The sequence below is a fragment of the Squalius cephalus genome (genome assembly GCF_949319135.1).
Source record: "Squalius cephalus genome assembly, chromosome: 22".
NCBI classification, from domain to species: Eukaryota; Metazoa; Chordata; class Actinopteri; order Cypriniformes; family Leuciscidae; genus Squalius; species Squalius cephalus.
Genome location: NC_137143.1, coordinates 16,087,674 through 16,110,349, shown reverse-complemented (window position 1 = coordinate 16,110,349; position 22,676 = coordinate 16,087,674). Strand labels below are relative to the sequence as shown.

General features: G+C 36.5%; 1 protein-coding gene and 1 long non-coding RNA gene across 4 annotated transcripts in view; one reads left to right on the top strand and one right to left on the bottom strand.

Moving 5' to 3' along the window:
* The window catches only part of LOC307149944, a 12,323-nt gene extending 4,812 nt beyond the window's left edge, over positions 1–7,511 (bottom strand). Inside the window, exons 1-2 of the long non-coding RNA XR_013819639.1 lie at positions 7,434–7,511; positions 3,180–3,302 (exon numbers count right to left, since the gene is read on the bottom strand). This is a non-coding gene — a long non-coding RNA (uncharacterized lncRNA). The remainder of the gene's footprint in view (positions 1–3,179; positions 3,303–7,433) is intronic.
* itgb6 (integrin, beta 6) lies at positions 2,301–22,676 on the top strand. 3 transcript variants are annotated; one of them, XM_079856571.1, is made up of 17 exons: positions 2,301–2,319; positions 7,602–7,671; positions 8,619–8,698; positions 9,840–10,038; positions 10,293–10,539; positions 10,754–10,919; positions 11,024–11,185; positions 12,047–12,142; positions 12,498–12,587; positions 15,312–15,446; positions 16,134–16,399; positions 16,475–16,626; positions 17,782–18,004; positions 18,393–18,487; positions 21,581–21,697; positions 21,828–21,994; positions 22,134–22,676. In XM_079856571.1, exons 2-17 carry the CDS (start codon positions 7,617–7,619, stop codon positions 22,221–22,223), a joined length of 2,340 nt encoding a protein of 779 aa, XP_079712697.1. In that variant the 5' UTR covers positions 2,301–2,319; positions 7,602–7,616; the 3' UTR covers positions 22,224–22,676. The 3 variants fall into 3 exon arrangements, with proteins under 3 accessions (XP_079712697.1, XP_079712695.1, XP_079712696.1); XM_079856569.1 differs by lacking the exon at positions 2,301–2,319 and adding an exon at positions 3,164–3,290; XM_079856570.1 differs by lacking the exon at positions 2,301–2,319 and adding an exon at positions 7,466–7,510.

Genomic DNA, 22,676 nt, shown 5'->3' with positions numbered 1-22,676 from the left:
TATGCTATTCTATTCTATACTTTTATGAATTATATTTAGAAAACATGAGAAAAAGGTGAATAAAGACTGAGAGTCAATGTTCAGAAATTGCTAATTATTAATATGTGATGTTGTTTTCCTGTTTGTAGTCAAACTCGAAAATTTGTTTATTTTTAATTATTAAAAAATGGCATTATTTTATATGAAAAAGTGAATAATTGTATTTTATTGAGAAAATATTTTAGTTTGTCTTGTATATTTGTTTGATTAGATCAGATAACATTTTAATCTGTCATATGGTCATGTTACAATGTGCCCTTCACAAGTTACAATGTATGGGGCATGTTGTCACATTTCACTTCCATTCTTTCGGGGGATATCAAGAAAAAAGTATATACTGTATTAATAAAACAAAACCACATAATTGTACTAGACATGTGGGAAATTAATGTGGGAAAAAATAAATACTCTGAACCAGTAGATTTACACAAACTGAGTACATTTACAGTAGATTTACACAAACTCTCCCCTACATCAAGAATATTCAGTGTAATATCAAAAGACTAGATAAAATTCAGTGTGGCTATGTCGACTCATGTAGCTGTACATGTCTGTGGATGAGGGGTTCACAAAACGTGTGTGTGTCTGTGCACAATCTGTTTGATATTTTCAAAAGCAAACATATTTATCACCTTAACACCTTAATTAATCGGACTTACGTTTTTTTTTCGCTGGGAGAACGCCAAAAATCGCATAGGCCCACTGAGAGTGGAACCAAGATCAAAATATAATTTGGGGCAATTGGTAGATTCGACTTGAGTAAGCAACCACCGAGCAGCGTGCTAAAATGATCATAGAACACCTTAGTAACTGCGTAAAAGTGACAATAATTCATCCTTTTTATAAAATCTAGTTTTTAAAGCAACTGTAAATCGTTATAATATAGGATTGTCTTACTGGAGTTGACCAGCAGATGGCGTTATAGTTTAGGCCACAAAACTAGGCCTATCAGCTCACATCTTTAGCATTTTTGTCTTTTGCCTTGATTTTAAACTGTACTGTGTAGAAAGTACAGTTGCATTCAGGCCTATATTTAGATAATATACATTTAGAAATCATCTCTTTGGAAGGTCATTTTGCAACTTTTTAGCTGAGAGGGGCCTTCCCGATGGGCCCTTTGTAATATCAGCCTGCTGGGTTTTATCATAAATCCAGGAGATTATGTCTAAGACTCACAGGCACCTTGCATATGTCTCTCTCTCGCACCGTGTGTGTGTGTTTTCCACTGTCTAATTGCCACAGACTCAAACTCTAATCTAACAGAGCGTATCTGTGGTAGTCCTCTTCCTCTGTTTATAATCCTTTTTACATTGTCTTTCTTATTGTTTCTGTCAGATGCTGGCTTCTTGATCTATATTAATGACAAGTTCACATTTAATAGCATGTACACCTGTCTCTTTCCCTCCCCCCAGACAGCTGAGAGGACACACACCCTGTATCCTGGTGGGAGTGTGAAGATTAGGTGCATGTATGTGCGAGTGTGTGGATGAACATGTCTGTGCTTGAACATGTGTGTGTGTGTGTGTGTGTGTGTGTGTGTGTGTGTGTGTGTGTGTGTGTGTGTGTGTGTGTGTGTGTGTGTGTGTGTGTGTGTGTGTGTTGCATAGATAGGAGATCTGTCTCTGACTTTTTCAATCTAAATACCACCATCACTACCACAGCAACCTGTCAATCAAAACCCACATGCTGAACCCCACGATGGAAAGAGGCCGTCACAGTTCATTATAAAGCTATCTGTGTTTGGGACAAAATGTTGGCTGTTATTTTGAACTGATATGTTTTGTGTTTGTGGTTTTGTGTAGCTTTACTTTGATGGCAAAATAACCCCCAGTAGTCTGCTAAATCTGCTTCAATTAATACAAATGTATTCATTAATTAAAATTAACAAATAAAAAAAATGAATGAATTAAATATCATTAAATAACTCCAATGGAGGTCCTTAAAGGTAAAACTTAAAAAACAAATTTAAAAAAATTATTTTAAAAGGCCAAATCATGGTTTTGCTTTGAATCTAATAAAGTTCATTGAAAGATCATTACCTTACTATGTAACCATTGCGTTACTAATAGAGCTTCTGAAGTCTCACTCTCAGTATGTGTTTGTTTGAAATAGTGCAACCACAAAGCTCTCGCTGCCCACATTATTTCCTTTTGACTTTATATAAAAGAGACATTCTCCCTCAGTGTCTCTCATTCTCTCTACTTTCTCTCTCTCTGTTTCTCCGTGTTCCATTCATATTTCAGTGAGGAAGAATGAGTGTATCTGTGCCATTCATTTCGGGTGAGTGTGACTACAGCACACACACACACACGTTTTTTTTTTATCATTGTGGGGACTTTCTACTAACTTCAGTTGTTTTTATACTGAGCTGATGATGTTTTCAATCTCTTAACCCTCACAGAAACCTTTCTTTTTTTTTTTTTACGTTTTCATTAGTATGTAATTTAGTATCTTTGTGATGCCATTTTCCTCATGGAACCCTTGGCTGAGTCGATTAATTGTCTTTCTTATTGTTTCTGTCAGATGCTGGCTTCTTGATCTATATTAATGACAAGTTCGATTTGATTAGTCGATTAATCGAAATGAGTCGATTAATGAGTCGATTAATTTTTGTGGGACAAAATTCTCTAGAATAAATATTTGATTTAACATTGATTTCCCAATGTAGAAAAACCCCGACACACGCATATTCACACATAGTGGACATGCCAAGACCCGTAACTAAACTAAAAAAAGCACCTGACACTGATGGTGGATTTTACTTACCACAGAATCAGTTTCGCTGTCTGACAGACAACAGAAAAACCCCATTGACCTACATGCTGTGCACACACACATTCAACAATATCCACAGTCACACATGCCCATTTAGCCTCTCTCTCTCTCTCTCTCTCTCTCTCTCCCTCTCCCTCCTCTCTTTCTCTCACTAATGAAGAAGCTTCATGCTGTGTGCATGTATGTGGTGGGGGGGGGGGGGTAGTCCTGCAGTTGCTGCTGTCATTCATGCAGAAAAGTGTGTGTGTGTGTGTGTGTGTGTGTGTGTGTATGAGAGAGAGAAAAGGGGGTGAGGAAGGGAGCGCAGGCGTCATGCTCCATAAAACCACTGTGATAGTTTCAGCGTACTATTGCTTCCGACTCACACTTCCAGCCGGATAGACATTCACACGCTCTGGTATCGCTCTATCCCACTTGCTGCTGTGGTTTTGGTATTGAGAGAGAGGACAGCATGCTAGCTGCCGAGGCCTCCAGGGGTGAGTTCCATTCTAATACATCCAAAATGAAAAAAAGAAGAAGAAAAGGTTAAAGTTTATATAACTCTTGGGCAGGTTAAAAAGTTTGTTAAAAAATCAGTCACACACATACAGCCAATGTCAAATGTAAGACAAATATATGTAGGATATCATAGATTAGGATAGAATTATATATGATAGGACAGTATCAGTAGGATAGGATATAGGATATGATAGGATAGGATAAGATAGGATAGGATAGGATAGGATAGGATAGGATAGGATAGGATAGGATAGAGTAAATGCAATAGGATGGGATGGGATGGGATGGGACAGGATGGGAAATATAATATGATAGGGTAGGACAGGATATGATAGGATAGAATGGGATATATAATATGATATTATGAGATATATGATAGGTTAGGATAGGTTGGGATTATAGGATAGGTTAGGATAGGATAGGACAAGATTAGGATAATATAGGATGGGGTGATATGATAGGGTGATATGATAGGATAGGTTGGGATTATAGGATAGGATAGGACAAGATTTGGATAATATAGGATGGGGTGATAGGATAGGAGAGGATAGGACAAGATTTGGATAATATAGGAAGGGATATATGATAAGATAGGATAGGATTGGATATATAACAGGATAGGATATAGGGATATAGGACAGGATAAGATTGGATCTATGATAGGCCATGATAGGATAAGACAGGATAGGATGGGATATATAGGATAGGATATGATAGGATAGGATGGGATGGGATGGGATGGGATAGGAGTGTTGTAGTACTTGAGTTTAGAACAGATTTAGGTCTGTTTCAAGTCCAAGACCATTTTTTAAGATGCATTCCTGCCCTGGTCTCGAATAGTCATAAAAATATGGTCCTAGGGTGTGTTCACAATTGTAGTTTGGTTCTCTTAGTTTAGGAACAACAAAAAAGAAAATTATACATTTATTCCTGGTCCCCTTAGAGATCACACTGTCATTTTTAAAACCGAACCTAAAGACAAAAAAAAAAAACCCACCTTTTATGACGGATATTTTGTGACGGACCTTGTTGAACATCTAAACCAATGCTGTGTGCTGGGCTAAATGTGCTCGCTGCATGTGCCTACATATGATGGTATATGATGGAGCTGACAACTTATGAAGAGCTTATAAAATGTGTAAAGGACTCAAAACCCACAAATGAAGATCTGCTGCGAGGACATCACGACTATCTATGATGAGAAAAAAACAGGTATGCTTGAGCATTCTTGTGACCTTTGCTTACATGTGTTTGGTCCGTGTGGCGTTCATTTGTCAGTCAAATTACACCAAAGTAATTACACCGAGAGATCGATCTTTTCAGGGTTCTCGATCTGCTTGTTTGGTGCGCACCAGGGTTCGGATGCCAGCGTTCACACTTATTCAAGTAAACCGCATTAACAGAGCAATCGCACCAGAGTTTGTTTTAATCGAACCAAACCTGCCAAGTGTGAACACACCCGAGATGGGCTTGAGTCAAAGTACGGATGCAAGTATTACAATACTGTAGGATAGGATAGGATAGGATAGGATAGGATAGGATAGGATATGATAGGACAGGATAGGACAAAAAAGAAGAGAAACAGTTTGAATTGAAAAGGTTTTGATTCATGATTCAGTTATACAGTGCCTTGACATCTCTCTCTCACTCCTCTTCAGTTCCATCCATTAATGGCTCTTACTTTTAAGTTTCATTTGAAATGCCATTGTTCTAAATGGAAGTGATTAACTAAATACACACTTCAGGAAAGAAAAATCACAAATGCGATCTATGAAATTTTGAATCATTTCAGTTGTAGATTAAATTGAGAGTGAATGAGGTTCAATCTGGTGCTTCTCAAACTTTGCTCCTAAGAAAAAGTCCCCAGTAATCTCACATCTCTTCTAGAGTTTCAGAAGACATCACAACAATGTGCTCAAACTGTGCTTGGATTTGCCAAGGAATTTTAGAAGGAACAGAGTTGACACTTATAACCAAGTCTATTAAATCGAAGGCTGTGAAAGAGCAACATCAGTGTGGTCACACACTGATCTTGAATTATGTTTGTAAATGAAAACAATACGTTATTCCATCTATTGTTACTGTAACAGTAAAATCTATCCCAAGGCCTCACCCACTCATTCCCAATGGTGGCCATCCCAACAATTTTACAATCAGATGTTAATCATTATATTCGGCCATTCTTTTTAAATATGAAAACAACGACCTGGGGTCATTTTGTATTACCTGATCAGTTAAACATTGTCTTGGTTTTATCAATATGTCTGTGCTCTCAGACAGAGTCTGAGTCACGGCTCTTCACAGTCAGGCGTGGCTCTGGCTCACACACACACACACACACACACACACACACACACACACACACACACACACACACACACACACACACACACACCTGTTTTGTGGAATGTGTCACATGCTACCATACTTAACAAATATTAATATAAGTCAAGGCCATGGGGATTCCCACAGGCTTTGTTGAAGAATCAGGCTGTTCCCTATGGATATATACGGCACTACACATAGTCAATGAGAGTGCACTGCAGAAAACAAGATATCCCTGGAATTGATTCCCAAAAGACGTGTTTGCGAAAGTCATATTTAGGGGTGTTTTCATAAGTAATCCACATTATGATTGAGGTCAGTGATGGGAGTGAGCAGATGTTTGATATCTAAAGTAATGTGCTGATAAGGCATGATTCATTGCAGGGTCATAGCCTGAGGTTAACCTCTATGTTTGCTTTAGGCTTGTCAGTCTTAATTACATTTAACCGATGAGTGTGGAGATAAATGCTGTATAATTATACACTGTATCAACTAAACAATGAAAGAAAAGATAAACGTTTATGTGTAGTTCACACTGACTGCTATTTGCAGAGACAATGTGAGCAGAAATCATTCATTTTTAGAGTTTGCAGGTGAGTGACAGGTGATATTTTATGTGCAAATGTGGCATTATTAGGGGCGACTGCCAAAAGGAGTCAGTGAAGCCCTTGTGATCTGATGCCTGTCAAGATAGTCAAACAGGAATCACAACCAGTATAGTGACTCGGGGGGCTCCATTGATTTAACTGCACTCAGTTAGGGTGTGAATTACGGGACTCGATTCCCCTAATTAAAGCTCAAACACCCCTAAAGGAAGTCAAGACTACAGTTAGCATGTACTATGTTTTCATAATTCATGTAAGTCTACATTTATACATTCCAACAGCATTTTCAAACATTTCAGAAACCACCAAATTAGATTACATGTTAGTCAGCATACTCTAAATAATATCTCAGGAACTTGTTTTTTAAAAATGACTTTAAGATTAGCGGTTAGCTAACTGTGCACAACAAGACATGTGGGTCAAGACCAGTCAACTGTTTTTTTATAATGTATTATAAAAGTTGAGTAAATTGAAAGTCAGTGAGTAATTCACGCAATGATTTGAAAGCTTGTTTACATATCGTAGCACATAGTAGGCCTATTTGGATTTCATAGATAATAATATATAAATCAAGTAGCTGCATATTTTCTCACAAAAAGCTTTAACTTTCTTAGTCACATTTAATATTTAACTAGTCCCTGAGTCAGTTTAGTGAATGTAGGAAGTCAGTTCCCCTCAAGTTCACACAGGAGTCCAATTAACAATGTGACGTTCATTGCATGCCACGTTAGACCAATATGTTACAACCAGAGAGTATCTAAATACTTTCAATCTTAATTTTTAAACAATATTGTGTTATCTAATGGACATTTTAACTTTCTAGGACGAGCAATTCACTCTCAATGTCGCAAAACCGTGTTTGCAGAAGTGAGAAAGACATCTGAGCAGAAAACGTCACATCACAGCCTACCATAGAAAGTGCCACACTATATATTATACAAACCTCATCATTTCTAGACTATGAAAAAGGTAGAACTTCGTCCGAATTGTATCGCTGAATAAAATCGACAAAATGATTAGAGAGAGTGTAAACTAGTTCTCAATCTACTCTTTAAAAAAAAAAGCCTACTCTTGTAGGCTAGTCAATCTATTTCTTACTCATAAACGCGATGTTAAGTGCGTTCGAGAGGCTGCTGTGCTGTGACACAAGTATTTGTGTGAAATATCTGCACTTGTGAGAGGGTGACTTACCTGTGGTGTTCTCACTTGCACGGAAGTGCATATAAAGGTTGGGCAGGTAAGCGCACGCGCTCAGTCTGTCTGTCCAGGTGAGCTCAGACCTGCTCGCGCTACATGATCGCATCCCGCGTTTGTTTGTGTGAGAATATGAACTGTATTTATTTTTTCTCCTGTGATCAGAAACCGTGAGGACTAATGGGGATTGTTTCACTCTACCTTGTCCTTCACTTCTGGTTCGGGACTGTCGGAGGTAAGACTGAACACATATTTGATCAATCACACACACATAAAGTACAGTCTATACGTGCAGTTTCGCTCTACGTTCAGCCTAATTCCGGCTTTAAAAATATGAAAATATGAATTAGAAATATGAATAATTTAGAACTAACTTTATTTTTATGTTTTACCTGCATTACTCACATTTAATTTAAAAAATATTTTATTTAAAAAAAAAAATAGTTTTTTAAAATCTGCATTAATGTTACTATTACCTATTTAGATATGTAAATCTAAAGTCTGTCATTTTAAAAAGAGCTCTAAGTAGATTGTTTCCCTCATTTGCATTTAAATTGTTCAATATAATGTGCTTCTTATAAAGGTGTGTTTTCATGAGAATAATGTCAGAGTTCTTGTTGACTTACAGTGACATAATTATGTTGGCTAAATACTCACCTGAAGGCTCTCAAGATATAAATCACACAAGATGTCACATATTAAAACTTGGTATGAAACACGACAAGGATAACAATCAACTGATGATTTTAATAGAGGAACAAACTCATCCTGACATCACAAGTTAAAAAAACATGACAGCAGCAATAATGTAAAAAAAAGAAAAAAAGAAAAGGTTAAACAGTAAAAAAATATGCTACCATACTTATTTACTCTAACCCTAGTGCATGCTGGGAGGTGAACCACAATCCCATTTTTTTCAGTGTAAGCTTTTTTTGAACTCACAACATGCGTCAATCTAACTCACCTGCTATGTTTGTTGGTTTCACTTCAAAACAAAAACAGTATATTGTAATAGATAAGAAGTAATAAGATGTGTTCTATTGATTTAACAATCATTTTTAGTGTACTTTGTTGCTCAGAATACTTTCTGGCAGAGAGTAGAAATATCAGCTGACTTTCTATGGTTTTGATGTTGCGTGAGAAACAAGCGAACCGCTTCCACAAACCACTGTGCACTTGCAGGGACGTGTTCTCAATTCAGCGCTGTGTCCTGTGACGAGTGTCTGCAGCTGGGGCCACAGTGCGCATGGTGCACACTACAGGTAACACCGCACTCCCATCAGAACCGCTTTAGAACTATTTGTGAAATTTACAAGCATTAGTGAAACTTGTTTAAAAGTAAATCCTATATGCATATGACATATGTTTTTACATTGCTTTAACTCATCAAAATAAGTTATACCTGATTCATTTTTCAAGACAGTTTAATGTACTTTAAGTTGAAATGACTTAAACATCCAAGTTGATTGTACTTAAAAATTTAAGGCAGCAACTTTTTTTTTACAGTGTACACATATTTTGCTCTAAAAAATCAGAATGTAGTGCGCAAACTCTTTTTTTTAAAGGATAGTTCAAAAAAAAAGAGAGACTATGAACTATACATACACACACACACACACACACATATATATATATATATATATATATATATATATATATATAAATAGAAACATTTACTGCCATTTTTGCTATATATATATATATATATAGCAAAAATGGCAGTAAATGTTTCTATGAAATATATATATATATATATATATATATATATATATATATATATATATATATATATATATATATATATATATATATATACATATGCATATATTAGTTCATATATATAGAAACATTTACTGCCATTTTTGCTATATATATATATATATATATAGCAAAAATGGCAGTAAATGTTTCTTCACATCCTTTTTTTTAATGAATTAATTATTTTTTTAGGGCGCATAAAGAAAAAAAATCTTTTATACCATTCTCAATTGAACTATTATTTAATTAATGACGTTAATGTTTGTTTGTTTCTATTATGGATTTAATGTGTTTTATGTCTTGTGAATAAGATGTAGGATATGTGTATGTTGTAACACTTGCAGGAGGCCAAAAATAAAAATTCCATTTATAAATTTTATGTAAAATATTCATTATTTTACAATTCATCACAAAAAAGCGTCAAGTAACACATTAAATTAAACATGACATTTAAAAAAAAAAATATTCTTGCAAAATGTAATTTATTTACAACTTTGAAAAACAATAAAATCACTGTAATATTATATTACATTATACTATTTGTAAAGCTGCTTGAAATTATTCTTATTTCTATTTTGGTTAATTATGTTACTATGCAACACTGTAAAGCATTACCACTTTTAATAGTTAAAACTGTTTATCTAGAATTTCACCGACTTTTTCTCAATCGACGAGAGATGCGACACACCGGAGGCTCTTCTTCAGAAGGGATGCCCTGGCGAATTTGTGGAGTTTCCCGTCACGAATGTGAAAGTGCTGAAGGATCAAGGGTTAGGAAAGCGCCCCGGCCACGCCAATGTTTCATACATCGCGCCTCAGAAGATGCGCCTCCAGCTTAGACCAGGTATAAAAATGGGTGACACAGATTTTGAAAATCAAAGAAACCTCTCTCTCTACCCACAGCTGTCGAGGTGCTTCCCCTGAAGGAAACATCTAGTCATTCAGAGCCCGAAAACAATCTATAGACAAACTAAACAATCTCTACTGGTTAGAGTGGGCACTGAAGATCGCTCTGACTTGGAAAACATTTGTACCACACTGGAATCTTAGAATGTGCATTTGAAACTTTGAGCTTTTTATGTCATTTCTCTTCCACAGGAAGTCAGCTGACCTTTCAGATTCAAGTCCAGCAACCGGAGGACCATCCGGTGGACATCTATTACCTGATGGACCTGTCGGCATCTATGATTGATGATCTGAAAATGATCAAAGACTTGGGTTCGACTCTCTCAAAAGAGATGGCTAAGCTTACCAGCAAATTCAGACTAGGATTCGGCTCCTTTGTGGAGAAACCAGTCCTGCCTTTCATCAAGATAACACGCGAGGAGCTGGCCAATCCCTGCAGGTATGTCCCATTGCCAGATCTAAAGGGTCGGCCAGTATAAACGCATAGGAAGATGAATCGTGACAGCCGATGGGACATCAGTGGGGGAAATGTGTGATTTAATTTCAACCAATCATATTTATGACCAGTGCGTTACATCATCTTCCATTTAGAAGTGAATGATGAACTGTTTCAGACAATAGCAACCCACTTTTATCGCTTTTGTCTTTCGCAGCAGTGTTGATTTTGAATGTCTCCCCACATTCGGATACAGACACCTCCTGTCTTTAACAAGCAGCACTGACAGGTTTAATGAGATCATCTCGAAGCAACGGGTATCTGCGAACATTGACGTGCCAGAGTGCGGTTTCGACGCCATCATGCAAGCGGCGGTGTGTGGGGTGAGTCGTTTTCCAAAGACGCTCTTGAAATCCTACTCAGTTTTTGCTTTTATGGAGGGATGCCATTTTGTTCCAACTTCCTGGAAATGTCCATCCCACCTCAGGACAGGATTGGCTGGCGGAACGATTCCATGAAGCTGTTGGTGTTCGTGAGCGATGCTGATTCTCACTTTGGGATGGACAGCAAAATGTCCGGCATCGTGGTCCCCAATGACGGAGAGTGTCACCTGGATGGCAATAATGAGTATTCAATGACTGCCCACCTGGTAAGGTGAAGTCTGCAGCTTCAATTCCTGAGTAATCAGGGAAATTTGGATCGCTTAAAGGAATATTCTGGGTTACAATACATAGAAATGAAACTCTACAGTCATTGTTCATCTGATATAAATAAATAAGAGGCTGTGAGGGATGGATGTAGTTTCTGGAAGCGCATATTGTCAATATTTCATCGGCTGAACAATCGACGAGATAAAACATAGTGAATAATTTTGATCCTTCAGTTTCTAAAAGGAAAAGTATAATGCTTACAGGTATGCGTTTAAAATAATATTCATTTTGGTAACTGACGGGAACTACTTTTGGGAAGTTGTTTCCTGCGGTGTGACATCTTCCTAATTAGTTTGTTTTAACAGTTTGTATTTATAATTTTTATAGCAGATTTTATTTGTGGTAGTCATTACATTCATGTAATATAATATAATATAATATAATATAATATAATATAATATAATATAATATAATATAATATAATATAATAATACGCTATAATATCATATTTTATTCTAAAGCTGCTTGAAATCATTTTATTCATCAACTACTACTTTCTTACAATGGTAGCCTATGGCGGAAGTTGTGCAAAAAGGTTTTCAAAAAAAGAAAAGATTTTATCTTTTGTAAAAGCATTTACAGTAATAATTCAAATTAGATAATAGAAATGTCCTTATTTTCAGATTTTAACCTGGAATATTCCTTTACAAATTGCAATCTTGAGTTCTCGTTTAAACAAACACAATTAAATGTTGTTTTTTAATGCAAATTAATTTGAATTATGTCCTCTCCCCTGTATTCTAATTTGTTGTGTTGTGACTGGGTGTCTTGTTTTTGGTGCTTTTGTCCTCTATATTTAGGAGTATCCAACATTAGGGCAGCTTGTCGACAAACTGGTTGAAAACAATATCCTCCTTATATTCGCTGTGACTGATGAACAGAGACAGAATTATGAGGTGAGAAAAGAGTAAGGGACTTTTCATATTAGGCCAGTGAGGCAAACAAACAGGTATGTGTTTTTCTGCGCATGTGGAACTTGAGACGACCTGTGAAGGAAGATATATCAGTAAGTGAATATACTGCATGAATCACTAGTGTATTCAGTTCTCCTATAACATGTTCAAACACAGTCTTTATCACATCACCCAGACCGACCTCTCACGACACAAATATTTAATGTTTTCTGAGTTCTCCTTTTCCTTTCTTCCTCTCTCACTTTCTCGTTATCGATCTCCCGCATCTCGAATTCTGTGGCTGCTCTCCAGGACTTTGGAATTGATGTTTAACCAGTTTCTTCTGCATTTCTGACAGAATTACGCAAGTCTGATTCCTGGTGCTACTGTGGGGGTGTTGGCATCTGATTCAAGAAACATTCTGGAACTCATCATGACCTCATATAAGGTAAATTAACACCTTTTAGTCTTCACAAGTCTTTCTGGACGGCCTTTCAGGTGTCACCTGCCATATTAGGCCAACGTTCATACATTTAATGATCATGTCCGTGGTTTTATGCTTTGTAAACTTGTTTGTTGATGTTTTGAATGTTTTGCGAATTCTGGCTGACATAGATGAGGCTTAAAATGGCATCATTTTCCAGCAAAAAATTATGAATTCTTGATGTGAGATATTAAAAATAAATGATTTGTTATAAAATTATTTTTGAAAGAATCCCAAAAAAATACACATATACATTACAAATATATATATAAAAAATGTTTTATAGTGCTGGGTAGCGATTAATCGCGATTAATCGCATCTAAAATAAAACTTTGTTTACATAATATATGTGTTTGTACTTTGTATAATTATTTTGTGTATATATAAATACACACACATCCATGTATATATTTAAGATTTTTTTTATTTATATATAAAATATTTATATTTAAATATAATATAAATTATGTATAAATATAAATACAGTATATACATGCAAATATTTCTTAAATATATACATGCATATGTGTGTATTTATGTATACAAAATAATTATACACAGTACACACATATATTATGTAAATACAAATCATGATTAATGGTTGCCCAGAACTAAAAATATTGTTTCAAATTAAAAATAGGCATGTAGTCCATGTCTGTTAGTCATTGAGGAAATATATTAAAAAAAGCAGAAACCAAATTATTCATGATGATTTGCAGGAAGTTACATAAATTACCAAAATCATCGAGTATGAGAGAATAGTTTATTTATGTTTTTATGCTGACATTTCTTATCTGTTCAACATTTCCCCTCCCTTTAACCCCCTCTGCTCATTTTCTTGAGAGTCGGCGTGTTCACAGAGCGTGTCTGCACTCGTTCTTTGGCTGTTGTTGGATCTCTTCATCTCCGTTTCTCCATCCCCCACTCTCTCTTTCCTCTGCCTGCACTCTAATCTTCATTAGAACCCTCTAAGTGCTGCGCATCCCACCGACATGACACAGGTGCACTATATGGTGGTGTATTATTAATTGAAGTGTGAGGTCTATGACAAACCCCTGTCAAAATAGTAGAAAAGACTATTTGAAGTGAAGTTGACCATCTAAAAATGCTCTGGACGTGTTGGCACCTGGTGTGCTCGTATTGCTGACTCAACACGTGAGTCATTCAGTCATGATGGACTCCAGCTGAGTATGCCGCATACTTATATAAGTCAAGTCAAGTCACCTTTATTTTTAGCGCTTTGAACAATCTGAACAGCTTCACAGTGATACCAGGAGAATGATTCAATGATGCAAACATAGTTCATTTCGACTGTAAAGCAGCTATAAAAGAAAACCATGTCATTGTTCAGCTGAAGTCAGTTCAGTGTTGATTCAGTTCTGTTGTAAAGATCATCAATTATTCAATTAGTTAATTTCATCTATAAGAAAACAGTGATGTCATCGTCCAGCTCAGTTCAGTTTTCATCCAATAGTGTCGGTCATATAACATTGGTTTGAGTCCTTGAAGCTGATTGGCTGACTCACAGTTTTGATATTTTGTTTTCTTTATTACCCAGCTCTATGCAATACTTGATTATTATCAAATACAGCATTATAAAATGACCACTAAACATAATTTCAAAGCTGTGCTAGTTTAATGTCTCTCATATCACTCTACTGTGATCTTACAAATGAAATGTATTTGAACTCAAAAATGTTTTTTTGTTGTTTTGGCTGTTTGTTTTTTTGTTTTGTTTTGTTTTGTTTTGTTTTGTTTTTTTGTTTTGTTTTGGTTTCACTCAAAAAAATAAGCTGTTGAACGAACTTAATAAAATTAAGGAAAACTTTTCCACGAAAATGAATTACATTTTTCCAACAAAATCTAATTTGTTTGAAATGATTTGTTGTAATCTTGTTGTATGAACTTAAATTAATTTAGTCATTCCTGCTAGATAAAGTTTTGACAGGTTGACTACATTTAATTTTTGCTCTGCCTAAAATCGCCAACATTATAATTTTAGTTAATTTGACTCTACAGTTATTTTCAATGATAGGAGCTACTAGTGTTCAGTTTAGTTAAAACCACTTTTTACAGAGTAATATTGAATATTACTTATGCAGGTCTATGAAAGAGGTTTAATGCATGTATAGAGTATACTGAGGCCCACAGCCCTAAACTAAACATAGTCGCCACTCTTCTGCATAATGGTAACCACAAAATTCAAAAACATTACAGAAAGTCCTCTAAGTTTCTAACATTAGTGAATATTAAACACTAACATTAACTAACAACATCTTTCCATTTACAGAAAAACACATAAAATAACACTTTAATCCCTAAATTTACCCTCCTAATGCAGTCCCTTGCAAAGCATGCTGGGAACTACAGATCCACTGCATGCCCAGTTAGTTGTCAACAAAAATGATTCATGTAGTGTTCACACAAATTAATTAAGTAAACTTCAGTTTTAAATATATTAGGTTGATTGAACACAATTAAATTAAGTTGTGACAAAATATTAAACAATTGTGTTACTTTTGCTTATTTTAATTAATTAAATTTAACAAGAGGCAAAAATTCGTTTTTTGAGTGTTGTTTTGACTGGGTTTATTTTGCAGTAATGACCGGCTCAAGTTTTTATAACACTGAGAACGTGACACACTTCACACATTAAAGCAGTTTATGTATCTGTTTTTTGATTGACAGGAACTGAGGTCAGAGATTGATCTGGAGGTTCTGGGCAACACTGAGGGTCTGCAGATTTCGTTCACGGCACTCTGTCAGGACGGGACCATCATCCCCGGACATAAACACTGCTCCAATGTCAAAGCTGGTGATGTGGTCAGTTCTTTTATTCTTTATTTGCTTTCAATAATACTTCCCTAGTAGGTTAAAACAAACAAACAAAAAAACTGTCCTGTGTCCTGCATCTGTTGATGACGAAATAACAAGTATGTCATTCTTAAAGGGATACTCCACTTTAAAATGAAAATTCTGTCAACCCTCATGTTGTTTCAAACCTGTATGAATTTCTTTCTTCTGCTGAACATAAAGGAAGATATTTAGAAGAATGTCAGTAACCAGACAGTTTCTGGTACCATTGACTTCCATAGTATATTTTTTTCCTACTATGGAAGTCAATGGTACCAGAAACTGTCTGGTTACTGACATTCTTCTAAATATCTTCCTTTCTGTTCAGCAGAAGAAAGAAATTCATACAGGTTTGAAACAACATGAGGGTGAGTATATGATGACAGAATTTTCATTTTAAAGAGGAGTATCCCTTTAAGTATGATATACAATGCCATGAATATACTATTATTTTAGTTTAGAAAGGTCTTTGCTCTCATTGTTTTGTGTACATAAAAGTTTTGCATTCAAGCAAATCGAACGATTTGACAGTTACAAACAAACAAGTTGGACACGTTTAGAAAATATTAGCTCGAAACGCTGATAAATATGTCCTGTTTTCTGTAACAATCAATTGACTTCAAAGAAATTGAAACAAAAACGGATTTTTTCACTCAGGTATCTTTTAACGTTACGGTCGAGTTAAAAGGCTGTCTTGCTGGCCCACGGCTGTTTTACTTGCGGCCGGTGGGTTTCCAAGATACCCTGGAGATCGAACTGGAGTCCCAGTGCGTGTGTGACTGCCATCAAACCCCCGAGGCGAACAGCACCCACTGCAGCCGAGGGCACGGGGCGCTGGAGTGCGGAGCCTGTGTGTGTGACCCGGGCTTTGTGGGGCCGAAGTGTGAGTGCACAGAGGGCCAAGACCAAGTCAGCGACTGCAGGTGAGAACGAGCGTCATGGAGTGTTTCCTGCGAGGCACGCAGACACAGTTTAACGTAAGTTTATGTGTTTGGCAGGACACATGAAGGTGCGGAGATGTGCAGCGGCCAGGGAGAGTGTTTCTGCGGACAGTGCGCGTGTCACCCGTCCGATTTCGGTCACGTGTACGGGGCTTACTGCGAGTGTGACGACTTCTCCTGCGTCAGGTTCAGAGGAGAGCTTTGCGGAGGTTAGAACACGCCGTAACACTGTGCTAAAATTTGAGGGGAGGAAAAGAAAGCGCTGATGCAGTGGAGGGGGATATTTGATCTGCTCTCACCCTGTGGAATGTTGATGAAAGAATAACACACTGATAACTGCCAAAACAGTTGCTGTGCCCGGGAGGAGACGGGCGGAAGGGTTTAGTTTGGGCCATCCCATTTTTATATTTATATCCATGCAAATGTGCTATGCGAGTTTATTTATATTTATTTAATGGCTGCCAATTTAGTGTGATAATAATCTCAATCATTTAATGTGATAAAAAATTTTTTTTTAAAGAGTAAAAAACTACAATTAATAAAATTAATATAATATAATTATATTATATATATTATATTAATTTAATAAGGATAATTTTTCTTACCATTGGAGCAATTCAAGTTTAAAGCTTTTGTCTACCTTAATAATGTAATGTGTTAAGTTATGGTCATTTTGAAGGCTATTTTTTTTAGCAAATGTTGATCATTGATTATGTGATTATTTTGATTAATTAATCACCATATCTGAATGGTCTGACAAAACTTATTTATTAGTTAAGTATTTATGGCAACTATAAATATATGTATGTATGTACACACACACACACACGCGCGCTCACCAAGACTGCATTTATTTGATCAATTCAGTAAAACTGAAATAAAATAACTATAATTATTTTCATCTATTTTATATTTAATCTATTTTATTATGTTTTAAAATGTAATTTATTCCTCTGATGGCAAAGCCATTACTGCAGTCTTTAGTGTCACATGATCATTCAGAATTCATTCTAATATGTTGATTTGGTGCTCAAGAAAGGGTGAAAACAGTTGTTCTTTTCAATAACATTTTTTTCAATTTACATTTATTTGTATAGCGCTTTCCACAATACATTTCGTTTAAAAGCAGCTTTACAGAAAATGCATGTGTCTACATTACAATTTAGAGTGATCTGTTATCAGAGGTGACTGACTAAGTTATGTATTTCAGAAATGTATATATACAAATCACACAGTTAGCTAAAAATGTGTTAATTTAAACAATGTAATCATTTTAGTTCTGCTGAATATTTTTGTGGAAACCATGACAGAAATATTTTCTATACATTTTTTTCAATAATTCGTGTTAATATGTGTTTGTGCAGGTCACGGGGAATGTGACTGTGGTGAGTGTGTGTGTCACAGAGGTTGGATGGGGGAGTTCTGTAACTGCAGCACCAGCACCAAAATGTGCACATCGGCGGATGGGTCCATCTGCAGCGGACGGGGCAAGTGTGTGTGTGGGAAGTGCGAGTGCACCGTTCCCGGAGCCTCAGGAGAGCGCTGCGAAAGGTGCCCAACCTGTGAAGATATCTGTAACTTACCCAGGTAAAGACATGCACATGTATCTGTGACAGGCATTTAAAGGCATTTGTGTTTGACTTACATGCTTAATTTAACCTAATAATTGATTTCTTTGATTGACATTGCACCCCATGTCCTTCCTCTGTGTATTTCTCATGACTGTGTGTTTGTGTGAGTCTTCCTCTTGTTCACTCATATCCAGAGGGCATATATGAGCACCGAAAGGCATGTGGCAGCTCTGTGGGATTGCATTTCCTTCCCACTAAAGGTCCGATCACCCCGTGGGTCATTTGACTCTGTGATAGAGAGATACAGAGAGAATGAACTCACAACGAATACAAAACTAAGCTTCCTCTAGAGACAAACTCTCTGTGAGGTCGACGGGTTAATGTTGTCATTATGTGTCCCACAGGTCTTGTGTGGAGTGTTACCTCAAAGCTAAAGACCCGTCGGACGAGTGCGCCGTGAAGTGCAACTCCCTACATGCCACTGTCAGCAATTCCACAGGTCAGAATCCATTGTTTTGTTCTTTTATCAGTGCTCACATGTTCAGTAGGCAAACATTTTACTTTACACCTCTTTTAAAGGTACAGTAGGTTATATTTAGCAAATTAGCTCTACGAAATATTAATAATCAATAATAACTCGTTATAATTGATTATTAATATTTGGATCAGTTAATACAATTAACTTAATGTTGTAAATTAATTTTACAATCAATTAACGTGTTTGTCCCGTGAACTCTCAGTGTTAATTGTTTATTAATTCTAAGAAATGTACATTTCCGGGGCATGGGAAATGTCTTTCTCACTTTACAGTACTACTAAGAGCAAGTAGTCAAGATCTATGATTTAGTGACTCCAGATATGAGCTTGAGACACGGACAACTTTACGTGTGACATGAACAAGATTTTATTAACTAGTCTAAACACTTACTACTCTAACATACACACACATACATGCATACAGTTTACCAAGGGAAAGAGAGCTGAAGCAGAATACAGGAAAGCAAGAAGTTATAGCATTGTTTGAAATTCAGAAGATCAACAGCCTTGAGCAAACCATCAGTTTAGTTCTAACACGCCCTTCTTTAAAGGGGTAAGGATACTTAATGTATCAAATAATGAGACTAAGTTTTTGATACTTGCATGCCTCGCCCATTTGAATTAAACTGTCCTGATGCAATCTGTTGAGGCTCCAGTTGATCTTTGCTGATGTGGTCTTGATGAGAGAGAACCAGTGGGAGTCCGAGGATCGTTGGTGAATGGAAAGACTGGCACAAGCTTGGGGGTTCTTAGAAACTTCTAGTTCAGGATCATCTTCACGTCAGCATTTCAGAAAAGGGACTAAGAGAGCTAAGAGAGCTGATCTTGTGATCAGTGATTTTTAAAGCGTGAAGATGTCACACCCTCTGGAGGTGTGTGAGCCAATAAGAAGTGTTTTCCTTTGGAGGGAAATTTATTTACGTCCCATTGTTCAAGCAGGCCTTTGAACATGTAATTTGATTGGATGTTTAACACAAGAATCTTTAAGATGCTTATAATACTAATGCGTCACAAAGTGAGCAAAATGTAATGTAAATTAACAAATGGGGGACGAAGATTGGAGTTTATAGAGACTAAACTCTATAAACTAAACTTGGTAAACCATAGTATGCAACAAAGTCTGAAACATAAATCCCAAAAGTTTACAAGAATACAAAGGCCAAACCACATAAAAGGAAAATCATGAGATGGGAAAATTAGATACATGTTTATATATTTCTCAAGTGGTTATATATAGAATATATAGGATTAACATGGTTTATTTAAAATTCTCAGCAAGAATTAAGTGAGCGTCACAGCCCTCTGCAAATTCCTTTTTGGGGTTGTAAAACTCTTATCAGTCTCAATGTGTCCTGTAACAGGACACCGCGTTCTGCCAGTGTGTTAGCTTCACTTGTGATGTTAGTTTTGGGGAAAGTTTCATAGGCCTTTGTTGGGAGAGTGAGTTTGCTGGATTATTCATTAAATAAATGAATAATTTGTGTGTGTCTGATTGGTCCAGACGTTACATCATTTACTCACCCCCATGTTACTCCAAACCTGTATATTCATGTATTTTAACTCATACAGACAATTTTATGATACTTTAACACTGATTTCTTTCAAAATCTGTCTTGATATACTCATGCACGCACATAAAAAGCAGCCATTCTTTAGATCATCCCTCTTGACACTTTACAAAGGAAAACACGCTACTTAGCTTGTTGTGTGGAGAGCCTATTGTTGGGGCCCATTGAGTTTCAAGACCCTCAAGTGTCTACACAAGATCAGTCTATTATATGAACCCTGAGATCACAAGCCAGCTGGTATTGTGAAGGCTGGCTCTATACGGTGTGTGAGTTGATGAAAAGACACAAAACGCTGTCTGTCTTTGATAAAGACACAAGGGGAACAAAGGAAAGAGATTAAGGGAACAAAATGAGGTTTGAATGGGGTAATATCATGGTCACCGCCATTTTGCCAAGTAAGAAAATTTCCTGGATCAACATATTTTGTTGATCCCTGAACAACATTCCTGTCTGAAAACATAGTCCTAACCATATCTCTAAACCTAACCCTACCCATAACTTATCCCTAATATCTGAGAGAAATGATAGGTAGGTAGGCTCTGGTTGTAAGCCAAAACTTGACATAAACTGTAAAATTGTGTCTCAAATCTGATTGGTTGATTGGAATGTTGTTCCAGGATCAACATCTTTGGGAACATGTTGTACTTGGTGAAATCCTGTTCACAGTAATATCATGCATGCGTGACATTGGTGAATATTGGAGTGACGAATAACTAATTTTGAGAACAAAATGATTATATCTGTCAGGAGTTAATTGGATTGTGAAAAGCGGCTCTTATACGACAGGTGGTTGGAGAGGCGGGGTTTAAAAATAAGAGGGCTTGGTGATGTCATCAGAAAAGGAACGTCGTTTCCAAAGGTGGAGCAACTTATTACCATATTTTTTAATTAAAGTCTATTAATTCAAACCTAAATGACTTACTGATGCATCCTCCGTTGGATCAAGCCACGCATCGCGTTCTTCTTCTTCTGAGGTAAATTCAAGGCTTATTCCTCAAAGTGCGTATTATTCTTTCAAACCCGATGAAAAGTAGATGAACCTGATGAAGCCTGATGGTTTGTTTATGGAGATAATGGGGGAATTTAAATAGATTTATAAAACTAGACACTTCAAGCTTTTTAAAGACACATCTCTCATGTCTGCGTGACAAGTATTCGCTGAGTTTCGGTTCATTTTTTTTAAACAAAGTTTTTTAGAAAAAAGTTCACAGATACTGAGACGGCAGAAAGCGCGCCCTGATTGTTTTCCTTTTTTTTTTTACACAAGCACAAAGTTTTGTTGTTATTGTGTGTGTACGCAAAAACAATTGACCATTTACAGTTTCGAATGATGTACGACACAAAATGACGGAATATTTTAAGTTCTTTTCGCCGTTATTATCGGGAAAAAATGCAAGTGATCGCGCCGGTGCCTCTGCCGATCCCTGAGAGTTAATACAAAAGTGTGTAAATTTTTTTTGATAATAATTATTTATTTATTTTTCTAGATTTTGAGGAAAGTCGGGCAGCATTTTGCACCTTACAGAACGAGGACAGCTGCCTACTGTCTTTCAGCTTGGTGGACAGCGATCACGGCAGCATCATTTACAACCCCAAGCTTTACGGTGAGATTAAAACATTTCATTTTTTTTAATACATGAACATATACAGTTTAACTAATACACTGTGGCATTATACACAAGAATATAGTTACAATCATATTTAAAATAGTTTGTGTCTATAATTATCCTACAGCCTGCCCTGAGCCACCGAACGCACCATTGATCGCCCTGGGCGTGTGCATGTCTGTCCTCGTCGTTGGCATTACACTCCTTGTGATCTGGAAGTTTCTTGTTTCTGTCCATGACCGGAAAGAGGTTGCCAAGTTTGAGGCAGAGAAAGCGAAAGCAAAATGGCAGTCGGTATGATAACATTATCGAGAGTTTTGCCCTATTCCAGCATGTTTACTCATGCATTTCACTGCATTTTCCATTCATTTTTATGTGTTAATGGCCCAATTTGCTTTTATGTAATGTGCTTTTGTCTATCTTTTATCCCCAGGGCACAAATCCTCTTTTCAGGAGCTCGACATCAACATTTAAAAATGTGACCTACAAAAGCGCAGGGCAGCAGAAGAGTGATATTTCTTAGGGCTACTGACCAACTTTGTGTGTTGAAACACAGAATAGGCTTCTATTTACCCTCTATTTTTTTATTTAAATGTATTTTCTTGTACTGTACAAGTGGGACACTGTGTGTGTGTGCAATTGTGTGCTTGTAAATTGGGGGCAGGACTGTCAATTACTGGCAGTGAATTTATTTTAAAAAATGTAAATAATTTTGAACAATGTGTTGTGCTGCTAAAGGTGGTAAAGGTACTGTTAAATCTGGGCAACACTGGATCTTCTTGTTTTACATTTAGCGTTTTTGTAGCGAAATGTTTTTCATGTAGCCATCTGTGACCGTTTGTTTGTGATTGGTTAGTTGAGGCTGTGCCTTTTGTTTTGTTTTTTGTTGAATTTATTCATTAATTTCAATTTTGCAGGATCAAATGTAAAAAGTCTGTTTGTACTTGTGTTTTGTAATATATTTGATGGTTTTCCA